General features: G+C 52.1%; 1 protein-coding gene, 1 long non-coding RNA gene and 1 pseudogene across 2 annotated transcripts; 1 reads left to right on the forward strand and 2 right to left on the reverse strand.

Moving 5' to 3' along the window:
- The first annotated feature begins 4,651 nt into the window (after window positions 1-4,651).
- LOC139248154 (integrin alpha-X-like) overlaps window positions 4,652-20,053 on the forward strand; it is an 84,919-nt pseudogene continuing 69,517 nt past the window's right edge.
- Window positions 14,654-17,674, reverse strand: LOC139248330 (uncharacterized). The gene is made up of 3 exons (XR_011591055.1): window positions 17,596-17,674; window positions 16,435-16,576; window positions 14,654-14,731 (listed from the first exon to the last, which is right to left on the reverse strand). It is a non-coding gene; the product is annotated as an uncharacterized lncRNA (long non-coding RNA).
- Window positions 17,737-19,395, reverse strand: LOC139248153 (tyrosinase-like). The gene is made up of 2 exons (XM_070871900.1): window positions 18,610-19,395; window positions 17,737-17,796 (listed from the first exon to the last, which is right to left on the reverse strand). The coding sequence occupies exons 1-2, from the start codon at window positions 19,393-19,395 to the stop codon at window positions 17,737-17,739; spliced, it is 846 nt and encodes a 281-aa protein (XP_070728001.1).

Below are 20,053 nucleotides of genomic sequence, written 5' to 3' on the forward strand. Positions count from 1 at the left end.
CATCTGCCCTCTGCTTCTTTTGTCAATGATCTTAAATCTGTGTCCTCTGGTTACCGACCCGTCTGCCACTGGAAACAGTTTCTCCTTATTTACTCTATCGAAACCCTTCTTGATTTTGAACACCTCTATTATATCTCCCCTTAACCTTCTCTGCTCCAAGGAGAATAATCCCAGCTTCTCCAGTCTTCATGTAACTGAAGTCCCTCATCCCTGGTACATAAGAACATAAGAAATAGGAGCAGGAGTAGGCCACTTGGCCCCTCGAGCCTGCCCCGCCATTCAATAAGATCATGAATGATCTGATCTTCGGCCCAGCTCCACTTCCCTGCCCCCTCCCCATAACCCTTTACTTCATTATCGCTCAAAAATCTGTCTATCTCCACCTTAAATATATTCAATGACCCAGCCTCCACAGCTCTCTGGGGCAGAGAATTCCATAGAATTACAAACCTGTGAGAGAAGAAATTCCTCCTCATCTCAGTTTTAAATGGGCGGCCTCTTATTAAACTATTCTCTCTCGTTCTAGATTCCCTCACAAGTGGAAATATCCTCTCTGCATCTATCTTGACGAGCCCTCTTATTATCTTATACGGTTCAATAAGATCACCTCTCATTCTTCTAAACTCCAATGTGTGTAGGCCAAACCTGATCAACCTTTCTTCATAAGTCAAATCCTTCATCTCCGGAATCAACCTAGTGAACTAAACTGCCTCCAATGCAAGTATATCCTTCCTTAAATACAGAGACCAAAACTGTACGCAGTACTCCAGGTGTGACTTCACCTATACCCTGTACAGTTGTAGCAGGACTTCTCTGTTTTTATACTCTATCCCCCTTGCATTAAAGGCCAACATCCCACTTGCCTTCCTGATCACTTGCTGTACCTGCATACTTACTTTTTGTGTTTCATGCACAAGGAACCCCAGGTCCCTCTGTACTGCAGCATTTTGTAATTTTTCTCCATTTAAATTATAATTTGCTTTTTTATTTTGCCTGCCAAATGTGGATAACTTCATACTTTCTCACATTATACTCCATCTGCCAAATGTTTGCCCACTCACTGAGCATGTTTCTATCTCTTTGCAGATTTTTTTGTGTCCTACTTGTAATTTGCTTTTCCTCCCATCTTTGTATCAGCAGCAAACTTGGCTACGTTACACTCGGTCCCTTCATCCAAGTCATTAATATAGATTGTAAATAGTTGAGGCACCAGCACTAGTTACTGTTTGCCAACCGGAAAATGACCCATTTATCCCGACTCTCTGTTTTCTGTTCGTTAGCCAGTCCTCTATCCATGTTAATATATTACTCCCAAGCCCGCCATGAGTGGTACCGCAGTGGTTCTCAAACTTTGTTTGCTTGAAGGTCCCTTTTCAGTCAATTAGTGATCACAGCTCCTCCATCGAACTTATAATATTTTATAATACTCATCATGTGAGAGTGGGCCAGTCCTCACATCACCCTGTAACTCAACACATTCATTTTCTATATAATCATTCGTTGTACCATTCAACATATAGATTTATTATTATTTTTGTTTTACTTATATCCTGCACGGTTAACTGTATTCTGTCCTCTGCATATAAAGCTCCCTCCACAGCGTCCCCTCAAACACATCCAGGGCAGGTAAAGAAACATAGAAACATTGAAACAAAGAAAATAGGTGCAGGAATAGGCCATTCGGCCCTTCGAGCCTGCACCGCCATTCAATGAGTTCATAGCTGAACATGCAACTTCAATACCCCATTCTTGCTTTCTCGCCATACCCCTTGATCCCCCTAGTAGTAAGGACTACATCTAACTCCTTTTTGAATATATTTAGTAAATTGGCCTCAACACGGGTTAGATACAGAGGCAGTACTGAGGGAGTGCTGCACTGTCGGAAGGGCAGTACTGAGGGAGTGCTACACTGTCGCAGGGGCAATACTGAGGGAGTGCTGCATTGTCCGAGGGGCAGTACTGAGGGAGTGCTGCACTGTCGGAGGGGCAGTACTGAGGGAGTGCTGCACTGTCGGAGGGGCAGTACTGAGCGAGTGCTGCACTGTCGGAGGGTCAGTACTAAGGGGGCGGCGCACTGTCGGAGGGCCAGTACTGAGGGAATGCTGCACTGTCGGAGGGGCAGTACTGAGGGAGTGCCGCACTGACAGAGGGGCAGTACTGAGGGAGCGCTACACTGTCGGAGTGGCAGTACTGAGGGAGCATCACATTGTTGGAGGAGCAGTACTGAGGGAGCGCCACACTGTCGGAGAAGCAGTACTGAGGGAGTGCTGCACTGTCGGAGGGGCAGTACTGAAGGAGCGTCGCACTGTCAGAGGGGCAGTACTGAGGGAGTGCTGCACTGTCAGAGGGGCAGTACTGAGGGAGTGCTGCACTGTCGGAGGGTCAGTTCTGAGGGAGCGCTGCACTGTCGGTGGGTCAGTACTGAGGGAGTGCTGCACTATCGGAGGGGCAGTACTGAAGGAGCGCTACACTGTCGGTGGGTCAGTACTGAGGGAGTGCTGCACTGTCGGAGGGGCAGTACTGAAGGAGCACTACACTATCAAAGGCGCTGTACTGAGGGAGTGCTGCACTGTCGGATGGTCAGTATTGAGAGAGTGCCGCACTGTTGGAGGGGCCGTCTTTTAGATGAGACATTAAACTGAGACCCCATCTGCTCTCTCAGGTGGATGTGAAAGATCCCATGGCCAGTATTTTGAAGAAGAGCAGGGGAGTTCTCCCCGGTGTCCTGGTGCCAATATCAATCCTTCAAGCAATATCCGAAACAGATTTTCTGGTCATTTATCTCAGTGCTATTTGAGGGATCTTGCTGTGTGTAAATTGCCGCGGGAGACGCCCTATAAACACAAGTCTCTTTATGTAGAATCATCTTGAAATGGCGGGAGATAACTGAAACGTGATTATATCTTTCCAAGATGCAGTGGACTGTTGTTTGGGGGTCTCTCCTCATGCTGCTATGATTTGGGAGGTGTTTGACTATCCGTGTGGAATTCGCTGCCTCAGAGAGCTGTGGAAGCTGGGACATTGAATAAATTGAAGACAGAAATTGACAGTTTCTTAAATGATAAGGGGATAAGGAGTTATGGGGAGCGGGCGGGGAAGTGGAGCTGAGTCCATGATCAGATCAGCCATGATCTTATTGAATGGCAGAGCAGGCTCCAGGGGCCGTATGGCCTACTTCTGTTCCAATTTCTTTTGTTCTTATTAAGACACACTGCTTGTGATTACTCCAGGATCGACTCGACCTTCCTCATCGTTGCGACTGAGTTTACTTCGGTGTCCAGGACACATCGAACCCTCCATTGGTTGCTGCTGGGCTTGTTCCAGTATCTGAGACACATTGAACCACCTCATGGCTGGGGCATTTTCACCACACACTCTCACTTTACCTCTTTATTACCATCCCTACTTGTTTCCTCTACCCCGGCGAGCGGAGGCGAGAATTCCAGTCTCTGAATCCTGGGTTGACATCCGGCGAGGTCCTGGTGCCTGATGGGAGCGGACTGTCAACCCGCCCCCCATCGTATCTAGCCAGACCCTCCTGGTCGGGCGGTGTTCGTCAGGCTGAGGACTTGTCCATAGAAAAAATGTCTTCTTTATAGAGCTCAATCTACTGGGTGTAAAAGCAGCGGAAGGAATGAGTTGCCTCATTCGTAAAATAGTAATTCTCGAGATGTCGCTGTTGAGGCGGGCATTTATTGCCCATTCCCTCGTCGCCCCTGGAACCGCCTTCTTCTTGAACCACCGCCGTCCCGTGTGGTGAAGGTGCTCCTGCGGCGCCGTTAGGTCGGGAGTTGTGGGATTTTGACCCGGTGACGATGACGGAACGGCCGATATATCTCCAAGCCGGGGACGGTGTGTGTGTGTGAGACTCGGAGGGGGAACTTGGAGGCGATGGTGTTCCCTTGCTCCGGCTGCCCTTGTTCCTTGAGGAGGGGGGCTGGAGTTGGAGGGTTTGGGAGGGTTTTCGAAGGATGTGGCGCTGGGCACAGAAGGGAACGAAGACTTGTTGTCCTCGTCCTGTCACCCTCCTCTAGGAAGCCTCAATCCCAGCCAATAAACTCATTCTTCCACGAAAAACACTCCTAGGGTAAATCCAAGTGCTTCTCCCATCTCATTGAACAATTTCCCCCTCAACAGCTCCTTCTCTGGGCTTCCTGAGTGCGATTTTCCCCAATAGACTGAGCTTTCTGAAGTTGGCCATTGAGTCTGACCTTTCACCTCCCAGCCCGCTTTCCAAATTGATCCAAATCTTTTCCTCCAACGGCTCCTGCTCGCGCTGGTGGCGGGCTGGGAGGCAGCCGACCAATCAGAGACCGAGGAGCGCTGTCACTCAGCAGCCCGCCACGTGCACCGTTACCCCGCACTCTCCAACGGTTGGTGACTCACGCGGTGCAGGTCCAGATTGGGCGGGACAGGCCGCTGAGTGACAGCGCTACCCGGCCCCTGATTGGTCGGCTGCCTCCCAGCCCGCCACCAGCGCGAGCAGGAGACGTTGGAGGAAAAGATTTGGATCAATTTGGAAAGCGGGCTGGGAGGTGAAAGGTCAAACTCAATGGCCAACTTCAGAATGCTCAGTCTATTGGGGGCAAATAACACTCAGGAAGCCGAGAAAATGAGCTGTTCAGGGGGGGGGGGGGGAATGTTCACAGAGATGGGAGAAGTAGTTGGATTTACCCTAGGAGTGTTTTTAGTGGAAGAATACGTTTATTGGCTGGGATTGAGGCTTCCTAGAGGAGGGTGACAGGACGAGGACAACAAGTCTTCTTTCTCTTCTGTGCCCAGCACCACATCCTTCGACAAACCCTTCGGGTCCTCAGCCTGACGAACACCGCCCGACCAGGAGGGTCTGGCTAGATACGATGGGGGGGGGCGGGTTGACAGTCCGCTCCCATCAGGCACCAGGACCTCGCTGGATGTCAACCCAGGATTCAGAGACTGGAATTCTCGCCTCCGCTCGCCGGGATAGAGGAAACAAGTAGGGATGGTAATAAAGAGGGAAAGAGTGTGTGTGGTGAAAAAGCCCCAGCCATGAGGTGGTTCAATTTGTCTCAGATACTGGAACAAACCCAGCAGCAACCAATGGAGGGTTCGATGTGTCCTGGACACTGAAGTAAACTCAGTCACAACGATGAGGAAGGTCGAGTCGATCCTGGAGTAATCACAAGCAGTGTGTCTTGAGGCCACACGGACCGTCAAACATCTCCCAAATCAAAGCAGCACGAGGAGAGACTCCCAAACAACAGTCCACTGCATCTCGGAAAGGTAACTTCACTTTTCAGTTTTCTCCCACCATTTCAAGATGTTCCTACGTAAAAAAAAGAATGACTTGTGTTTATAGAGTGTCTCCCGCCAATTTACACACAGCAAGATCCCACAAACAGCACTGAGATAAATGACCAGAGAATCTGTTTCGGATGTTGTTGAGGGATAAATATTGTCCCTGGGACACCGGGGAGAACAACCTCTGCTCTTCTTCAAAATACTGGCCATGGGATCTTTTACATCCACCTGAGAGGGCAGACAGGGCCTCAGTTTAATGTTTCATCTAAAAGACGGCATCTCCGACAGTACGGCACTCCCTCAGTACTGCCCCTCCGACAGTGCAGCACTCCCTCAGTACTACCCCTCCGACAGTGCAGCACTCCCTCAGTACTGCCCCTCCGACAGTGCGGCGCTCCCTCAGTACTGCCCCTCCGACAGTGCAGCGCTCCCTCAGTACTGGCTCTCCGACAGTGCGGCACTCCCTCAGTACTGCACCTCCGACAGTGCTGCACTCCCTCAGTACTGTCCTCCCTCAGTACTGTCCCTCCGACAGTGCAGCACTCCCTCAGTACTGCCCTTCCGACAGTGCAGCACTCCCTCAGTGCTGCCCCTCAGACAGTGCAGCACTCCCTCAATGCTGCCCCTCCGACAGTGCAGCACTCCCTCAGTGCTGCCCCTCCGACCGTGCAGCACTCCCTCAGTACTGCTCCTCCGACAGCGCAGCGCTCCCTCAGTATTGGTAACCGGGGAGTGTTGGTCTGGATTATGGGGCTCGAGTCTCTGGAGTGTGTGTGGGGCTCAAACCCATGACCTTCTGGCTCAGTGGCGAGAGAGAGAAAGAAACTCACTGAGCCCCTGGTAACACCGAAATACAATACGGAAGGTGTAGAAAGGGGTTTGAAACATTTAAGACTGATTATATACTGAGGAAACTCGGAACTGCAGTAAGCAATGAGGTTAGTAACAGACTTCAGGAGGACACGGGCAGACTGGTGAAATGGACAGACACATGGCAGATGAGGCAGAGTACAGAAACAAGGCAGTTATTGCTAAACCCTTTATAAAACACTGGTTAGGCCCCAGCTGGAGTATTGTGTCCAATTCTGGGCACCGCACTTTAGGAAGGATGTGAAGGTCTTGGAGAGGGCGCAGAAAAGATTGACCAGAATGGTACCAGGGATGGGGGACTTCAGTTACGTGGGGAGATTGGAGAAGCTGGGGTTGTTCTCCTTGGAGCAGAGAAGGTTAAAGGGGAGATTGACCAGAATGGTTCCAGGGATGAGGGACTTCAGTTACATGGGGAGATTGGAGAAGCTGGGGTTGTTCTCCTTGGAGCAGAGAAGGTGAAAGGGGAGATTGACCAGAATGGCTCCAGGGATGAGGGACCTCAGTTACATGGGGAGACTGGAGAAGCTGGGGTTGTTCTCCTTAGAGCAGAGAAGATTGAGAAGAGATTTGATAGAGGTGTTCAAAATTATGAGGGGTCTGGACAGAGTAGATGGAGAGAAATTGTTCCCATTGGCGGAAGGGTCGAGAACCAGCGGACACAGATTTAAGGTGATTGACAGAAGAATCAAAGGCATCACAAGGAAAAGCGTTTTTACACAGTGAGTGGTTGGATCTGGAATGCACGGCCTGAAAGGGTGGTGGAGACAGATACCATCGCGGCTTGTGACAGGGAATCAGACGAATAGCTGAAGGACAATAAATTGCAGGTCTACGGGAAAAGGGCGGGGGAGTGGGATTAGCTGAAGTGCTCTTGCAGAGAACCGGCACGGGCTTGAGGGGCCGAGTGGCCTCCTTCTGTGCTGTGACTATTCTATGATTCTATGATAGGGGCTCCAACCCAAGCTATTCCTTGAGGGTCCCGAGATGGCTCACTGGAACTGTTTTGTTAATCTTGGCCCGGGGTGTAAATGGCGCTCCCTGCTATTCGGAGGCCGGTACTGCAAGAAGTTGATTTTTTTTAAAGGTCCCTTCAGTGATATATTCTTTACGACATCACAAACACACACATACACAAGATGGCTCTACAGGAACTTGTCATGTGACCTTGTCACATGATCCTTTTATTACATACATTGTTAGTTGCATTGCCAGAGTAGTCCACTAGGTGGAGCAGTAGTCCACTGGGGGGAGCTTCTCCCTCCTTCATGAAGGAGTAATCATAACAAAAAAAATCATTCTCCATACTTGCATGGTTATACACATCAAAAAATATGGACTTATTTTGCCATATTCACAACTCAAACTTAAGCACTTGTTTTCTGTTTCGAAAAGGATACGTTTGCTCTCGAACAGAACTTTCCAAACATGGTATCGAACTTTGACTCATTCTAGGCTGAGCCTGAGGAGAGTTTTTCTCCAAGGGCAATCCTTGATCTACAGTTTGACTCTACAACTTCAGACTGTTTGTCTGCCTGACTCGGACTCAGACTTAAATTGTGACTTTCTCTTGAACTTGTTTCTAGTACATCTGATGTAGGATTTTCTACTGGTACTCTGCTTGTAATAAGACTATCTGACTCATCAGAAATAATTGAATCATTCCTACTTTCAACTCCTTCCACATCTGTAGATAAAATATGATCAATGTGAAGAAACCTAACCTTTCCATGATTAAACGTCTTGACCAAATCTGTGCGAGGACCACATATCTTCACCAGTCTTCCTGGTAATCAACTTTAACCATTTATGGTGATGGTTCTTCACTCTTGCTTTATGATTTAATTTCACACTTCTCTCTCTTACTCTACCTCGAACATGATTCTCTTTTAGTCTTATTTGTTTCCCTTCCATTGACTTTGCCAAGTTTGGCTTTAACAACAAGAACCTGGTTCGTAGCTGTCATTTGAGAAACAACTCTGTTGTTGTTTTACCAGTAGTTGTATGAGTATTACGATAAGTAATTGGAAAATTTGCTAGTTTGTGATCCAACGACAACTGCTGTTTCTTTGGATTTGGATCCAACATTTACTTGATGAGGGCACGTTTTACAACTTGTACTGTGCGCTCTGCTGCACCATTTGAAGCAGGGTGGTACGGTGGAACTTTGGTACGTTTCTCACCATTTCTGCTCATGAGCTGTGCAAATTCTTCTGAACAAAATTGCGGCCTATTATCAAACACAATTTCTTCTGGGAGGCCATATGAAGAAAACAATCTTCACAAATTGTCTAGTGTTTTACTTGTTATTTTCCGCATCAGAAACACCTCGACCCACTTTGACCGACTGTTAATCACAATGAACAATTGTTGTCCTTTGAGCTCAGAAAAATCTACATATAACCTTTGCCACACCCTGGGTAGCCATTTCCATGTCTGTAATGGTACTGATGGTGGTTTCTTGCTCACTGATTGATATGTTGTACACTGACTGACGATGTACTCTATGGGCATGAACTTGGTCAAAGCCAAGGGCCGCCCAAAGGACCGTCAGTGGCCGCCGAGAGACCGGGCGGTGCTTTGCCAGGAAGATTCCTCTAAAAGAGATGGCAGTACCGCCCGACGGCAAAATAACGGCTTACGCCGTCAATCTGGGCGGCAGCAGGTGGGAGCTCCCAATCGCAGTGGCATATGTGATCCTCGGCAAAGTGCCGCTGAGGATTGATGGGGTAAGTGGGGGGGGGGGCGGGGGGCGGGGGAGAAGACCTAAAAATAAAAATCTTTTAAAAAGTAACACTGGAATACCTTCAGGGGACCTCATACAGATAAATCGCTGGGAAAAAAATTAAAAGATGTTCACTAACTTTTTTTGCAGGTTTTCTTACTTACCATCGGGGTTAGACCTGCCTCCATGCAGCGTCCTTGAAACTTATAAATTAATGAGGGGGCTCGACAAGGTGGATGCAGAGAGGATATTTCCACATAGGGGAAACTAAAACTAGGGGACATAGGGCTAGATTTTCCATTATGTAATGTATGTATGCCTGGGTTTACCTGCCACCAGGGGGAGTGAATGTTGGAGGTCACTGGGCCCCAACATGTGCAGCCCTTGTATATAAAGAAAAGCTCCATGTTTAAACCTGATTTTAATAGCTAATAAAGTAGAGTCAGGTCACACCTGATTGAGTTCACGGTACTAAGCCGATTGAGTTATTGCATATGCAACATTTGGCGACAAGGCACAATACGAACTTTCACACACCAAAAAAAATGAGCACTGTTGGAATCCTGGAGCGACTCGTAGAGGGAGAAGACTGGGCGGATTTTACAGATCGCCTCGACCAGTACTTCATGGCCAACAAGATGGATGAAGACGCTGACGCAGTTAGCGAAGGGCGGTTTTCCTCACAGTTTGTGGTCCAAAAATCTATGGCCTCAAAGAATCTGCTCTCAGCTGCACGTCCAATGGAAAAGACCTATGAGGAAATGTGTGCTCTGATTCGGGACTCTCTCAAACCTAAAGAAGGCATATTATCTCGAGATAGCGCTTTTACAAGCATGTTCGTTCTGAGGGCCAGGACGTGGCGGAATTTGTTGCTGGCCTGAGACGTCTCGCTGGGCCATGTAAGTTTGGAACCGCGTTGGAAGACATGCTGCGCGACGTCTTTGTAATCGGCATAAACCATGAGGTGATCCTGCGGAAGCACCTGGCAGGGCCTACCCGACTATGTTTGCGAAATCTGTAGCTGCTCGAAGTCTGCCATTGGGCACGAATCCGATTTCACCCTGTTGGCGTTGTGGGGGCAATCATCGACCTCATCAGTGCCGTTTCAGACAGTATATTTGTAGAGGTTGTTCAAAAATGGGGCACCTTCAGCGGATGTGTTCACAGCTCAGCAAGCGTGCTGCGACACACCACGTGGATGATGATGACCGATCCGTTGCAGATCTGGCAATGCAACCCGAGATATCCAAGGAGGAAGTGTGTAGTGTACATTCGTTCCTGACGTAGAGCCAACCGATAATGATTGAAGTAAAATTGAATGGCGTGCCGGTATCTATGGAATTAGACACGGGTGCGAGTCAGTCAATTATGAGCCAGAGGACTTTCGAAAAGCTGTGGGGCACCAAGGCCGTGAAACCCAAGCCGAGTCCAGTAAATGCAAAATTGTGAACCTACACCAAAGAGCTCATACCAGTGATTGGCAGTGCAGCAGTCAAGGTGTCGTACGATGGAGCGGTTCATGATCTATCGCTATGGATCGTTCCAGGCAATGATCCAATGCTATTCGGCAGGAGTTGGCTCAAAAAAATAAAGTGGAGCTGGAACGATATTAAAGTTTTGTCATTGGTGGATGACACTTTGTGTGCTCAAGTGCTGGACAAATTTCCCTCGCTGTTTGAACCAGGCATCGGCAACTTCACGAGCCAATGTGCAGATCCACCTGGACTCGGATGCAAGACCCGTCCATCACAAAGCTCGGGCGGTCCCGTACACGATGAGGGAGAAGGTCGAAATCGAACTGATCAGATTCCAATGTGAAGGGGTCATTTCACCGGTCGAATTTAATGAATGGGCTAGTCCCATTGTTCCTGTGCTGAAGAGTGATGGCACTGTCAGGATTTGTGGAGACTACAAGGTTACGATCAACCGAGTTTCAAAACAGGATCAGTACCCGTTACCAAAGGCTGATGACCTGTTTGCAACACGAGCCGGGGGAAAGTTGTTCACCAAATTGGATCTGACGTCGGCCTATATGATACAGGAGCTTGTCGAATCGTCGAAGAAACTTACGTGCATCAATACGCATAAAGAGCTGTTCATTTACACAGGTGTCCTTTCAGAATTCGCTCGGCTGCAGCCATATTTCAGAGAAACATGGCGACTTTCTTTATATACAAGGGCTGCATGTGTGTGTCTGTGGCCCATTGACCTCCGATGGTCGCTCTCCCTCGTGGCAGGTAAACCCAGACATACATACATTACACATACTGCCCACTTAACGTCCATTTTAATGCTGAAATGAGGTGTAACGCCCATATAGCCACAAAATGGAAAGTAGCGCCCGCTTTTTTGGTCACTTATCATTGAGCATTACTTGCGGCAAGTACATAACTCTGATTAAAAAATAATATCGCACGCTCACTTTTTTTGGGCGGAAAGATTAGAATGGGCGAAACCAACGCCCAGAAAATCACCCAGCGTTACTTTCGGTACCTCACACACATCTCGCCGACAATATTGCTCGCCGAAAAGACCACTGCGAAAAAGTTCAACTGACCTAAACTAATCACAGCGGTATGGACACCATTTTCTAAATCGCAGGTCGCATCACTTAAAAGGCTGCTCTGCTTCAACTTCGGGGGTGTTTGGATATACTCTGGAGGTCTTTTAAGGTGATGTGAAAATCTGAACAAACATCTTTTCTTACTGTGGACGATTGGAATTTACTTTAGGTGTCTCAGCGGGGACATTTATTGTTTGTGAACAATCGGTGTAATACTGATAGCTATTGGAATGGGGCCTGTCATTTCTCAGCCTGTCTTGATGACCACGCACATGCTGCAGACTCGAGATGGCAGAAGGTACATTCGACAGCTTTATGTGCCCAATGTAAGACGTGCCAGACTGATGAGGAGGATCAGACGTTACACCCACCGCATTTAAAGGGAGAAGCAGTCTTACCTCAACTTGTCCGACATTATCTGCCTTCGGAGACTGCGCTTCCACAAGGATGTTATCAGTGAGATATGCAGCTCATCAGGCGAGATGTGCAGCCTGCCAGCACCATCAGGACCGCACTGTCCGTCGAGGTCAAGGTCACCGCGGCACTTTCGTTCTACGCGGCGGGTTCCTTTCAGGCCTCAGCTGGCAACATTTGCGGACTTTCTCAGCATGTCACACATTGCTGCATTTGACAGGTCACTGAAGATGCATGCAGGCTGAACTTTATCAGCTTCCCTTTGACCAGGGAGGCTGAGACTGAGAGGGTTTTAGGATTCTACCGAATTGCTAACTTCCCCAAGGCGCATGGAGCAATAGACTGTACGCACATCGCAATGCGGGCACCTTTTCAGGATGCAGAGGTTTTTAGGAACCGCAAGGGATTCCACTCCCTGAATGTGCAACTCGTTGTCAACCACCAGCAAATTATTGTGGCAGTTAATGCTAAATTTCCAAGCAGCATCCATGATGCTCACATCCTGTGTGAGAGCACTGTATCTGACTTGTTTAACAATCAGCCACAAGGTCAATGCTGGACGCTTGGTGACAAAGGATATGGCCTCGCCACCTGGCTGATGACACCCTTGCATGGCACCACACCGAAGCCGAGAGATGATAGGACGAGATCCACTCGCAATATTGTGGAGAAAACCATTGCAGTGCTTAAGCAATGCTTTAGATGCCTGGGCCACTCAGGTGAGCTCCAATACCACCCTGAGCAGGTAGCTCAATTCGTGATGGTGTGCTCCATGATGCACAACTTGACTATCAGGAGGGAACAAGAATTGCCAGAACGGACTGACGGTCCACCTCACCAGAGAGAGGAAGAGGAGGACGAGGAGGTGGACGCTGACCTCGAGCCAGACCATCAGGTTGATGCTGAAACCATGCCCCCGCCCCTCTCTAGATCGCAGGAATGGGCCAGTGGTGGCTACATAGCTGCAAGACTCTTACGTCAGCAGCTCATAAATGAGCGCTTTGCGTGAAAGAACGTTGTTGTTATTTACAAAGCTGCAACACTGCTCGGTGTGCAGGTCATACATCAATGGTGTGCATCACCTTGGTGACAGTTAAAGTTTAAGTTGATTCAAGTTAAGTGTAATTATAGCCTCTCATGTTAAGGAATCACCAGTGTGTAATGGTGCAGCTATCTGAGACAATACGCAACAAAGTTTTGTTAATTAAAAAACATTTAATCCGAACATTTGTCTGAAATCATAAGTATAACTGTCCAAAACACCCCGCCCCACCCCACAACAAATGTATCACATTTACATCATTACAATGGTCCCCATTTCCAGCAAAACAGAACACAAATGCAAACCAAGCTAGCCCCCTCGCCCCTACTCTCCCATCAAAATAGCACCCGCAACCTAAAAATATGCCCCAGACAACACCTGCGGCCATGCACACCTCACTTTCCTTCCACCACCCCCCGCTCCCCGCTTCTCCTCCCCACCTCTACCCCTTCCCCTCCTGACTCCAAGCCACCTGGCTGAGGAACTCCTCAGGCGCTGCTTCATTGGGGGGGAGATGACGGCAGAACGGCTGCTTGGACGGATACGGGAGAGGATGGTCCAGAGGTGGGAACGTGCTCCGAACCAGAAGCAAGATGTTGCTGCTGGCTCTCACGTGTCGTTGGCAATGGGGGTGTGTCACCTTGGGGTGCAGTGCTGCGCTCCGGGACCACTGGGAACCCTCTGCCACCAATGTTCCTGGCTAACAGCTCCAGGGCCTCCTCCATCACTTCCATGTTATATATTATTTGTTGGACAAAAACTCGGTGCCAGCTGCCTTTTTGCTGCTGGTGAATCTCCCTCCTGCCTCCCACAACAGCCAGACAAGCACACACCACAGCCACACACGCTTTCAGTCCCTCTCTCTCTGGCTCCTCTTCTGCGCATGTAATGACCCAACCTCCTGAAATGTGGGAAACGAGCGTTGCCATGCCATTGCTATGGTCGGCGACACATTACGGCAGAAGGTCAAAAAATTTTTAATGCGAACGCCCATTTCAGATCGCTCGTGGTAACGCCCATTTTAAAAAATGGAAAGTTAGTGTTTTGGAAATGGGCGATAATCCGACGATCTCAAAACGCATATTTACTGCTCACGCTGGAAATAATGCCCATTTTTGGCCGATTTGCACAAAAATGGAAAGTCTAACCCATAGTCTTAGAATAAGGGGTCGTTCATTTAAAACTGGGATGAGGAGGAAATTTTTCTCTGAGGGTTGTAAATCTTTGGAATTCTCTGCCCCAGAGAGCTGTGGAGGCTGGGTCATTGAATATATTTAAAAGGTGGAGATAGACAGATTAAAGGATTATGGGGAGCGGGCAGGGAAGTGGAGCTGAGTCCATGATCAGATCAGCCATGATCTTATTCAATGGCGGAGCAGGCTCGAGGGGCCAAATGGCCAACTCCTGCTCTGATTTGTTATGCTCTTATGTGGGACCTTATCAAAATCCTTGCTAAAATCCATATAGACTATATCATGCTCACTGACCTCATCGACTCTCCTTGTTACCTCCTCTCAAATTCAATGATGGTCCAGAGGGCGATGGCGGGAGAGCGGTAATATTGGTTTCACGTTATCCCCCTCCCCCCCCCCCCCCCTCCAGTCCCGTGTAGACAGGGATGCCAAGAACCAAGGGCGAGGGGGTCGAGAGGTCCATTCAGACGGTCATGTTGGAATAGGTGTAGCCGAAATCCAGCGAGCTCCTCATGAAGTCTCGGTTCAACGCCACCGGGATGAAAGGGGGCATCCTATCGTCGGCCCGGTGCCCGTGGGGGATGGAGGGGTCCTGGGGGTACAAGGAGGCTTTGCCAGGGTGAGCACGGAGCCACAGCTCAAAGATCCTGCCCATGAGCACCCGGAATAAAGAGAGAGAGAGAGAGAGAGAGAGACCACAATCAGATCATCCTAATACCAGTCCGAGCCTCTCCGGTTCCCTCCCTCCCTCCCCCTAACACCCTGAGACAGGAACAGGAGGCTATTCAGCCCCTCGAGCCTGTTACATTAGCAGCAGGAGGAGGCCCATTCAGCCGCTCGAGCCTGTTCCCGACCATTCAATCAGATCGTGCCTGATCTGAGTGCGTTGACACCTCCTGTCTAGAGGCGCTCTTGCCCTTCCCCCCCCGCCCCACAACCTTTTCTTCCCGCGTCACACAATGGGGAAGTTCAACCATGTGAGGGAGAACGGGAATCATGGCTTGTGGGTAACCTCGCAATCCCACGCTCCGGGAACTGGAATCGGGACTCTCGGCCCAACTCTGACCCTGCTCCTCTCTCCTGACTCCTCCCTCCCCCTCCTGACTCCTTCCCTCCGTCTCTTTCCCTCTCCCCCTCCCTCTCCCATCGATCGAATGGTGGAACAGGCTGGAGGGGCTGAATGGCCTCCTCTGGTTCCTATCTCAGTTCACGTGGGTTATCACACTGCATGACCCCCCGTTAAATATCTGACCCATCCCTTACTATCTGCCGCTGAATCAGACAGTTCGTCAGCTCGGCATCCCATCTGACCCGGAAACTAGCTTTCGACCTCCCACACCTCTCCACATCAAAACCGCCGCAACCGTGGTCTCATTTGACCCTGAAATGATCTTTCGAACACATATCTGCAGCACAACTCAGGCCACGAATTTCCACCTCTGTAACATCTCCCGTCTCCGTCATTGTCTCAGCTCTTCTGCTGCTGAAGCCCTCATCCCTGCCTTTGTTACCACCAGACGTGACTATTCCAACGTACTCCTGGCTGGACTCCCACATTCTCCCCTTCGTAACCTAGAGGTGATCCAAAACTCGGCTGCCCGTGTCCTAACTCGCACCAAGTCCCGCTCACCCATCACCCACTGTGCTCGCTGACCCATCTCCCCTGTGCTCGCTGACCCATCACCCCTGTGCTCGCTGACCCATCACCCCTGTGCTCGCTGACCTACATTGGCTCCCGGTCCAGCAACACTTCGAGCATGAAATTCTCATCCTTGTTTTCAGATCTCTCCATGGCCCTTGCCTCCCTCCCTATCTCTGTAACCTCCTCCAGCCCTTACACTCCTCCCTATCTCTGTAACCTCCTCCAGCCCTGCAACCCTCCCTATCTCTAACCTCCTCCAGCCCTTACACTTCTCCCTATCTCTGTAAACTCCTCCCCCTACACCCCTCCCTATCTCTGCAACCTCCTCCAGTCCCTACACCCCTCCCTATCTCTGTAAACTCCTCCAGCCCCTACACCCCTCCCTTTCTCTGTAACCTCCTCCAGCCCCTACAACCCTCCCTATCTCTGTAAACTCCTCCAGCCCCTACAACCCGAGATCTCTGCGCTCCTCCAATTCTGACCTCTTGCACATCTCCCCGATTTCCATCGCTCCACCATCGGCGGCCGTGCCTTCAGCTGGCTGGGCCCTAAGCTCTGGAACTCCCTCCCGAAACCTCCCTCTTTGACCAAGCTTTTGGTCACCTGTCCCTAATATCTCCTTACGTGACTGGGTGTGGAACTTTTGTCTGAGTTACGCTCCTGTGAAGCGCCTTGGGACTGAATAAGAATGTAAATTGCGATTGTTACTTGTCGATGTAGGAGTGATGAGAGAGGAAGAGAGGGTCGTTGGCTGAATACGTCACGCTTGACATTGTTCCACCGCAGTAATAGTGAACCATATTGTGCATACTTGGATAGAGAGTGTTGGGGTCAGTCGGCTTCAGATATCCTGAGGGGGAGGAAAGAGAGGAGAGGGTAAAAGGAATCCAAAATCTGTCAACTGCACAAACGCCAGCACCAGACAGGAACAGGAGGAGGCTGTTCAGCCCATTGAGCCTGTTACACAGGAACAGGAGGAGGCCGTTCAGCCCCTCGAGCTTGTTACACAGGAACAGGAGGAGGCCATTCAGCATCTCGAGCTGTTACATTTGGAACAAGAGGAGGCCATTCAGCCCCTCGAGCCTGTTACACAGGAATAGGAGGAGGCCATTCAGCTCCTCGAACCTGCTACAGTGGAGAGTCAGTACTGAGGGAGCGTGCACTGTCGGAGGGGCAGTACTGAGGGGGGGCTGCACTGTCGGAGGGGCAGTACTGAGGGAGGGCTGCACTGTCGGAGGGGCAATACTGAGGGAGCGCTGCACTGTCGGAGGGGCAATACTGTGGGAGGGCCGCACTGTCGGAGGGGCAGTACTTGAGGGAGGGGCAGTACTGAGGGAGGGCTGCACTGTTGGAGGGGCAGCACTGAGGGAGCGCTGCACTGTTGGAGGGGCAGTACTGAGGGAGGGCCGCACTGTCGGAGGGGCAGTACTGAGGGAGGGCCGCACTGTCGGAGGGGCAGTACTGAGGGAGGGCCGCACTGTCGGAGGGGCAGTACTGAGGGAGGGCCGCACTGTCGGAGCTGCTGTCTTTCAGATGAGACACTAAACTTCTCAGGTGGATGTAAAAGATCCCAGGGCCAGTATTGAGAGAGGAGCAGGGGAGTTCTCTCCGGTGTCCTGGATTCAATATTTATCCCTCAACCAACTGTTTGCCGATTGACCGGGGCTTTGTCTCATTGATGGGACCTTGCTGTGTGCAAAATAGGTAAGCATGGGATCTTGCTGTGCACGGAATGGGCAATGGTGGGATCTTGCTGTGTGTGTAAGGCCAATGGTGGGATCTTGCTGTGTGTGTAAGGCCAATGGTGGGATCTTGCTGTGTGGGTAAGGCCAATGGTGGGATCTTGTTGTGTGGAGCGAGGCTGCCTACCTTCGAGAGCGTTGCGGAAGGATCCCAGGGCGCTCTGGTTGTACGGCGGAGAGTCGTAGGTGGGCAGGCGGAGGCAGGACCTGACATCCTCGAGGCTGGGAAGACCCCCCAGGTTGGGGTCCCAGCCTGGGCGACGGCGGATTAAGCGGGTCGCTCCCGGCGGGCAAACCATGCTGAAATCCAGCTCGTGGGCACCCTCGCCTGAACAGAACGTCTGAGTGAGACAGAGAGTGAGTGAGTGAGTGAGCGCGAGACCGGGGGGGGGGGTGGGAATCACGGGGGGAGAGGGGGGGGCAGTGAGCGCGAGGGGCGGGCGCAGTGAGCCCGAGATGGAGTGAGACACAGAGTGGGAAGCAAGGGGGGGTTGGCATAATGTAGGGTACAGGGAGAGCGGAGGGAGAGACGATGGGATATTAAGGGTATGGGGAGTGGGGGGAGTGACGATGGGATATTAAAGGGTACGGTGGGAGTGGGGGAGAGACGATGGGATATTAAAGGGTACGGGGGGAGTGGGGGGAGAGACGATGGGATATTAAGGGTGTGGGGGGAGAGACGATGGGATATTAAAGGGTACGGGGGTAGTGGGGGGAGAGACGATGGGATATTAAAGGCTACGGGGAGTGGGGGAGAGACGATGGGATATTAAAGGGTACGGGGGGAGTGGGGGAGAGACGATGGGATATTAAAGGATACGGGGGGAGTGGGGGGAGAGACGATGGGATATTAAAGGGTACGGGGGGAGTGGGGGAGAGACGATGGGATATTAAAGGATACGGGGGAGTGGGGGGAGAGACGATGGGATATTAAAGGGTATGGGGAGTGGGGGCGAGACGATGGGATATTAAAGGGTACGGGGGGAGTGGGGGGAGAGACGATGGGATATTAAAGGGTACAGGGGGAGTGGGGGGAGAGACGATGGGATATTAAAGGATACGGGGGGAGTGGGGGGAGAGACGATGGAGTATTAAAGGGTACGAGGGGAGCGGGGAAAGCAGACACATAAACGGATCTTACCGGCCAGCTGAAGAAGCGGGAGGACGGGTTCAGGAGACCTCGCGCGTTGCTGGAGCCGAAGATGTTGTCGGTGCAGACGTCGCAGGCCGCCTGTCCCGCCCAGGTCCAGTAGGGGACGGAGAAGTCGGGGTCGCCGGTCAGGTTGCGCATCTCGCGCTCGAAGGCCAGGAGGTAGAGCCGGTGCCACAGAGGGAAAGCGGGGCCGCCGTGTGCATAGGCCCCGGGGGCCCCGTCTCCCCGCCGCTTGGCGCAGAGGTAGTGCGCCCAGGCGAAGACGTGGTAGAGGCTGGCGCGGCGGAAGTGGCGGGGCGCGCCGGGCCGTGGGCTGGCACTGGTGTAGATGAGGTAGCGGGGGCTGCGTGCCCTCTTGGCCAGCACCAGCCGGTCCAGGAACAGCCGCAGCTCGGTCGGCAGAAGCTGCCGCAGGTCCCGACGCTCCACCAGGTGGCGGTGCTGGCAGCGGGGGCCACGGAGCCCGTGGGCACACTCGCCGCAGTCGAAGCCCCCGTAGCCCGGGGCGCAGGCGCACAGCCGGCTGAAGAAGTAGGCGGGCCAGCCCAGGCGGAAGTCGAGGGGTGGCGGGGAGGGGGAGGAGGGGTCACTCAGCCCCCTCTCGGACCCCAATCGGCGGCAGGCCCCGCGGCCCGAAGCCTTCCCGCAGGGCGAGTTGTCACCCCACCACAGCGGGCAGCAGGTGCGGCTGGCCAGGTGGTGCTCGGTGGCACAGGGGCGGGGGATCTGCCCGCGGGTGCTCATCACCAGGGCCAAGGCCAGGAGCAGCCGCATGGCGAGGGCAGCGGCTCGGGATTGGTGGGGTAACAGCTTCCCGCTGGGGTTTGTCACCAGCCCCTCCACCGCGGGGCCTTGTGATGCTCGAACCCACGGGGCACACGACCGGTGTTCGATGGTGGTCGCCGCTCCTCGCGCCTCCGGCTCGCTCCCCCTCTCCGTCCCACTCGCTCGCCGCCAGCTCCCACTCCCACGAGCTTCCCGGCTCCCAGAATCCGCTCGGGCCCGTCCGCGGCTGCTCGACACGGGTCAGGCTGTGGAGCAACAGGACGCAAGGTTAGAGGTGGAGTGGGGCCAAGGGAGGGTATAGGGGGAGAGCAGGGCCAAGGGACGTCGTGGGGAGAGAGCGGGGCCGAGGGAGGGTGTGGGGGGTGGGGAGCGCGGGGCCGATGGAGGGTGTGGGGCAAGGGGGGGGGGGGGGGAGAACGGGGCCGAGGGAGCGCGTGGGGGGGAGAGCAGGGAGAGAGGGAGAGTGTGGGGGGAGAGCGGGGATAGAGGGAGGGTGTGGGGGAGAGCGGGGATAGAGGGAGGGTGTGGGGTGAGAGCGGGGCCGAGGGAGGATGTGGGGGGAGAGCAGGGCCGAGGGAGGATGTGGGGTGGGGGGGAGAACGGGACCGAGGGAGGGTGTAGGGGGAGAGCGGGGATAGAGGGAGGG

Source organism: Pristiophorus japonicus, unplaced genomic scaffold (genome assembly GCF_044704955.1).
Source record: "Pristiophorus japonicus isolate sPriJap1 unplaced genomic scaffold, sPriJap1.hap1 HAP1_SCAFFOLD_29, whole genome shotgun sequence".
NCBI lineage: Eukaryota > Metazoa > Chordata > Chondrichthyes > Pristiophoridae > Pristiophorus > Pristiophorus japonicus.

Excerpts from the sequence above, each read along its gene's own strand:
- LOC139248153 (XM_070871900.1), bottom strand. The coding sequence starts at position 19,395 with ATGCGGCTGCTCCTGGCCTTGGCCCTGGTGATGAGCACCCGCGGGCAG. Across the intron at positions 17,797-18,609 it reads CCCGCTTCTTCAGCTGGCCG|GCGAGGGTGCCCACGAGCTG; the intron begins GTAAGATCCGTT and ends CGTTCTGTTCAG.